The following is a 5,796-nucleotide window of genomic DNA, read 5'->3' as shown; positions in this document are numbered from 1 at the left end:
TCGGAAACCGGGAAGTGGGTCAAATTTAACTTGCAAAATTTGATTACACACAGACAACGGCCAGGTGAAAGTAAATAAAAGCTTGTAAAAACAGAAGATGGCGGGACGACCTGGACGCATACCTTAACGACTGGCCGGAGATTGCCCAAAATCGAGACGAATGGAAATCAAGGGGGGAGGCCTTTGCCCAGCAGTGGGACACCGTATAGGCTTATATAAATAAATAAATAAAAACAGAACACGCAAACGTCGAGCATTGCTTATGGCAGCGCGAATTGCAACAAGACGACCGTGTAGGAGCCGACCAGCGCAGCGAGTCGCAGCGGTAACGCAGCGTCGACGGGCAGCGCGCCGACGGCCTTGAAGCGGCACGGTCTACTACTGGACAGTCGCAGAGCGTTCTTGGCTGATCGGGTCGTCGCCACTGCAAAATAAAAGAGGCATATGTGTTAAAAACTTTTATGTCCACTGAGAGAAAAATCATCACCAGGAATTAAAAAACAGTTCTGTACTGGGGGAAGAAATGAAGTTTTAGTAATAATTATGGACGTTTCACTATTTCTGTAAAGTTTATTTATTTCTACAAACAGCTCAGTAATCCCAAATATAATTTCAACAAACAGATAATAGAAATTGCAAAAGTCAATTTGTTCCTATTAGTTAACTCTCCTTGTCCCCGGATTAAGTTTATTTTTGTAATTCTAAGTGTATTTTTGTTGTACTTTTCTCTCAGTGTCTCCTCTACACGATGGGCCAACGCCGGCCGCTCCAAGGGACGCAGCCATGCGGTAGAATGAGATAGCAATATCACTTGCTCCCTCTAACGCATACTTAAATGCGTCCCTTGGAGTGGCCGGCGTTGGCCCATCGTGTAGAGGAGCCATTAGTATGAGTTAAGGTTATGCGGCTCTGTGGACTTCGTAAAATAAACTGCCTTCAAAGCCTTTTTTTCGCTAGTAAGTCATTTAAAACACCAATCAATTTAAAAACATAAAGATACGAAAACGAAAAAAATAAATAAACGAAAAATGTGTAGGTAGGTACAGTCAAGTGTAAAAATATGGGTGTAGACAAATTACTCAAAAATATGTCCTATAGTTCTTAATTCGCTGACATTAAGAGCTATGGGACATATTTTTGAGATGATTTGTGCACCCATATTTTTCATTTGACTGTATCTACTTATACAAATTTTGACCTATATTATGATTTAGGTCTTTATTTCGTGAACTCATTTTTGTAGCACCTGATGGCTTAAAATTTTAATGCCATGGTCGGAGATCTATGTACATATACACACTTCTACCAAGTAGTAGGAAATGACAAGAGAATCTGTAGATAAAGAGCAATGTGTCTACGAAAAGGATTCAAAATTAAGCAGCTCGTTTGCTGCCTGATTCATAAAAATAAACTCACAATCATGTCGACGACCCACAAGAACACAGGCCGCCGTACGCGAAGCTCGCACGCCTGTGTATAGGCACTCCATCTCATACCCCACAAACGCCTGTATAAACAACGCCTTTGCAATCCATGCGACAATGCCGGCGGAGTGGCTGATTAACACGCCGCTCCTTGTTTTCGTGTTTAACTGAGGGAATAAAATGCTAATTCATAAAAAAAATATATTATCAACTATCAAGCTATTAGAAAGATCTCATAGTTACGTCTGTATAAGTGTATCATGTCCCCAGTTTTTTTTTAAATCTACGACATATAAACTTAATCATAAATATACACTTTTATAAACTACCTACTTGTGTTAAAGCACTTTAAAAGCTTTAAGGCAGTAAACTGATACATGTAGATGCAATTTATAATGAATGGTACTTACTGCAGTAGATTTGGCCCACATAATGAGCACAGCGATGTACACTAATGATTGTGTGAAAAGTGTGAATGCGTGAAAGAATATCTGAAAAATATAGAAATTATTTAAAATTTAAACATAGGAAAAACAAACACACTGCTAAAAGTAACAAGCAGATCACGTACAGTGAATTGAAACGCAGATTTCATCAGATTAGTACTATTTACTAATTGGTCATAAACTTCAAACAGTTTCTTTGCTTCATCTCTGTTGTCGACATCAAACTCTTCGTATACTTCTATGGCGCTGTCTTGTCTACGTTCAGTTAAATTCTCAGTTTCATATTTCCTCCTTGAACTTGTATTTCTTATTTCTTGTATTGGACTGTCTATGTTCATAAAGTTAGTCTGACAATTGTAATTTTTTTGGTCAGAGGAATATTTAATCATAACTTTAGACCATGTTTTGAATTTTAAAGCCAAAAATCTGATTACAAAGATTATGAAAACCATTTCAAAGTCGACGATGATGCTGAGACCTAGAAACAAGCATCTGTACCAATTCCAGTATGGATCTAACACGATTTTTGGAATGGTGACCTCAATATATAAATATATCAGAATTCCACAAGCAATCATCAACTTTCTTTTTACCGCTTTAGACGACAGCTGACTTCTTTCAAAATTATAAATTTCCTGAAGTATTTTGATTAATTCCACAAACACCTTACTCAATCTCATGTTATGACAACTTATGATGACGAAAGAAAACACATGTTGGCCATATATCACAAGATAAAATAGTTTGAGGGAAATCTCCTCTAATTCTGTGCTTCGGAAAGTAGAAGAGAACAAATAAACCAAAATACAATTTGCGCTTATTGTGATAAGCATTTCCTTGCGGCTAATGGTTGCAACAATTCCATCACGAACGGAGTACTTGCGGATGCAAAAAATAGAACTAAGAACGTAAAGTGGTCTAACCATATCCAAGAAGGTATCCATGTTACTTAGGGGAGTAATATTAATTAATTGTGAGAAGTCACTTAGCTTTTACACGAAACCGGTGTGAAATATTATAAGGCAGCCTAATGGATTGATTTCATACTAATAAGTCCTACGCCATTAAGAAGTAGTATTAGATTAAATGTGAAAAATAAGCCAAGTACTCGCGATGAAAAGCAGTAAAGTTGCACACTTAATTGTTGACTAAAAAGAAAGATGTTCTTTAAACGTTCGATTTTGTTTGATGAGTGGCAAGTAATTATCACCTACAGCCATAGCCAGTTTCATGATTTAAGGAGTATAAAATATGATTTAATTTGCTCGTGTTACAGGCAATGCTTGGTATTTATATTTTTATGCTATGATAATTCTTATACTTAAGTTTGGATGACTTGTATTTGGACAGTGATGAATCATTAAACTCATTATATCTACTTGTATTAGGGTAAACTTGGTATGAGTGTATTATTATCAACATATAATTCAAAACTTCCACTCTAGATACGGTATTTTTAGTGCTACCTTTACTGACATACATGTATATCATGTATATGATATGAGCCAAATAAGATGTCCTCTATTTAGTCTTTTAAAAATAATATTAAAGCCTGATAGTATGTTGCATTACTATCTTTCTTTACTTGATGATTACGTCCAGGGACACTTTTTATTAATATTTAATTTAAACAAGCAATTAAATTATAGTCTTCTATTACTTTCGATTGCCCCTTTAACCTTGGAATTCAATTATATTAAAAGTCATTGCAAGTATGTTCGATGTAAAATTAATCATTTTCGGATCAGGTTATTGGAAATTATCATTACAATAGTTGATAAACATCAATTTTTAAATTACTACGTTGTTTATTTGTCGATTCGAAATATTGTTTTGTCTTTTAAATTCAAGTTGTTTCTGAGGGCTTGCTCTAGGTGCCAGCCTCACGATATCTATTTAGACTAAAATATTTTAGAAATCAGCAATAACACGTACACTGCGGAAAAATCAGTCCAATAAAAATGTTACTTGATAACGAAATTGATAGAGACTTCCAAATGATGCTTTTACCTTTGAACATTCTGGAATACCTCTACTGCCAACCGAAATTCCGGATTACACAAACACATATCGCTCCAAACGGCATTCTAGAAAATCTGCTTTGTACATTGGGTGTTTTTATAATGATCCTTGCAAATGTAAGCTATGTATCTATTAACAGTTACATTCCTGGCAACGATGAAGTAACCAATGTGGTAAATTTTGTTTTTTGTACCGATGCAGCATTTTACATTGTATATAGTCTATTACTATACGCCATGAACATAATCCAAACAGAAAAATATGTGCAACTCATTATTAAAATGCAGAATGCTTATAGAATACTCCATACTAAAAATGGTTTGAAAAGATTTCAAAAGAGCAACTGGATCTTTGTTGTTGGTGTATTCCTTTTCTATTTCTCATACAATTTAAGTTATACAGTCTTTAACATATACCGAGTAGAGCATCTTTTTTATGACTTAGTTTTATTCTACTTTGACGTGAATGTTATTGTCACTATACGGATAGTAATGTTTTTGGAATATGAGCTAATACTTTGGAAAAATGAATTGAATGAATTTCTGAAAACTTGTTCGACGACGAACCACAAACAGCTTGTCAAATACTTAGCGGATGTCAGTTATAAAGAAAGAGGACTTTTGAGCGCTTATTCAGACATCATTGGAGCTTTTAAGCTATGCCCCAGTGTTTTCGGGATGTCGGTGAGTACCTTTTTAATTACCTACTGAATTTTATGTCAATAAAATTATATCCAGAAAAATTTTTCTTCTCAATTGCTCATCAACGGGCAAAAAAAATGTAAAAACAACGAGCATCACTTGACTAAATTGTTAGTTTTTCGATTCAAATCTTTCATCTTTCATTCCTGACGTCTAATTAAGATGTTAAAGCATCTGTGCGGCACCCCTAATAGTTACACATTTTGTTATTTTGAATATACACAATTTTATTTTCAGATATTGTTGCTGTTGGTGGAAGGTTTTGGACATCCTCTACTCTACATCCAATTATTCATAGATATCGGCGAAACCCATGCAGAGAATGCCCAAGTAAAAATTTTTAGTACCTATTTAACATGTTATGGGTTCAAAATTGTTACTGCGTGGGATTTCTGAAATAATGGAGCGTATCAAAAAGTCCCGTACTTGTGGATGACTTTATTAAATTCTTTATTAACCGACTTCCATTTCATAGAAGGAGGAGGTTCTGTATTCGGTTGTGGCTATGTTTTTTTTTTTTAATATACTTTCTCTTACACTCAAGATAAGATACTCTAGGACCGAAAGAGGTACAAGAAGTGCCCAAATCCAGTGTCCCTAATTATGTTCCATCTTGTATATGAATATTGTTGTTTGTTTCAGACTGTCTCTTTCATTAGTCTGCTGGTAACTTTTATATGGACATTGAAGACCGTGTCGCTATTTTGCTGTCTGAGCGTGGTGTGTCAAAGGTTCTACTTGGCTGTAGTTGATGTGGAGACTACCTGCGCGGTCGTACGCTGCGATGAGGGGTGCCTTGGTAAGTCAGACAGCACCGAAGAACCCTAGTTAGGGTTCCGTACCCAAAGGGTAAAACGGGACCCTAAATTTTCACAGATGATGTATTTCTGTTGCCGCTATAACAACAAATACTACAAACAGAATAAAATAAAGATTTAAATGGGGCTCCCATACAACAAACGTGATTTTTGACCAAAGTTAAGCAACGTCGGGAGTGGTCAGTACTTGGATGGGTGACCATTTTTTTTTTTGCATTATGGTACGGAGCCCTTCGTGCGCGAGTACGACTCGCACTTGCCCGGTTTTTTAACCGACTTCCAAATCCCAAAGGAGGAGGTTATCAATTCGGTTGTATGTTTTTAACCGACTTCCAAATCTCAAAGAAGGAGGTTATCAATTCGGTTGTATGTTTTTTTTTATTTT

The 5,796-nt window shown here is 35.8% G+C and overlaps 2 protein-coding genes across 2 annotated transcripts; one reads left to right on the top strand and one right to left on the bottom strand.

Moving 5' to 3' along the window:
- Positions 1–260: 260 nt before the first annotated feature.
- On the bottom strand, positions 261–3,102 carry LOC134674137 (uncharacterized). The gene is made up of 5 exons (XM_063532194.1): positions 3,081–3,102; positions 2,918–2,977; positions 1,949–2,831; positions 1,417–1,607; positions 261–424 (listed from the first exon to the last, which is right to left on the bottom strand). The coding sequence occupies exons 1-5, from the start codon at positions 3,100–3,102 to the stop codon at positions 261–263; spliced, it is 1,320 nt and encodes a 439-aa protein (XP_063388264.1).
- A 729-nt stretch (positions 3,103–3,831) lies between these two features.
- On the top strand, positions 3,832–5,421 carry LOC134674136 (uncharacterized). The gene is made up of 3 exons (XM_063532192.1): positions 3,832–4,575; positions 4,831–4,922; positions 5,229–5,421. Exons 1-3 carry the CDS (start codon positions 3,832–3,834, stop codon positions 5,419–5,421), a joined length of 1,029 nt encoding a protein of 342 aa, XP_063388262.1.
- Positions 5,422–5,796: the final 375 nt, after the last annotated feature.

The sequence above is a fragment of the Cydia fagiglandana genome, chromosome 19 (assembly GCF_963556715.1).
Source record: "Cydia fagiglandana chromosome 19, ilCydFagi1.1, whole genome shotgun sequence".
NCBI classification, from domain to species: domain Eukaryota; kingdom Metazoa; phylum Arthropoda; class Insecta; order Lepidoptera; family Tortricidae; genus Cydia; species Cydia fagiglandana.
Note: the sequence above shows the minus strand (reverse complement) of the source record. Positions and strands in the feature narration are given on the sequence as shown.

Bases quoted from the DNA above. Each gene is read 5' to 3' on its own strand.
- LOC134674136 (XM_063532192.1), top strand. From the start codon at position 3,832: ATGTTACTTGATAACGAAATTGATAGAGACTTCCAAATGATGCTTTTA. The intron at 4,576-4,830 runs GTGAGTACCTTT...TTTTATTTTCAG, and splicing joins CCAGTGTTTTCGGGATGTCG to ATATTGTTGCTGTTGGTGGA. The intron at 4,923-5,228 runs AGTAAAAATTTT...ATATTGTTGTTT, and splicing joins ACCCATGCAGAGAATGCCCA to GTTTCAGACTGTCTCTTTCA.
- LOC134674137 (XM_063532194.1), bottom strand. From the start codon at position 3,102: ATGAAACTGGCTATGGCTGTAG. The intron at 2,832-2,917 runs GTATGAAATCAA...AATTAATTAATA, and splicing joins TAATGGCGTAGGACTTATTA to TTACTCCCCTAAGTAACATG. The intron at 1,608-1,948 runs GTTTAAATTTTA...TTTATGAATTAG, and splicing joins AGTGTGTTTGTTTTTCCTAT to CATTTTATTCCCTCAGTTAA.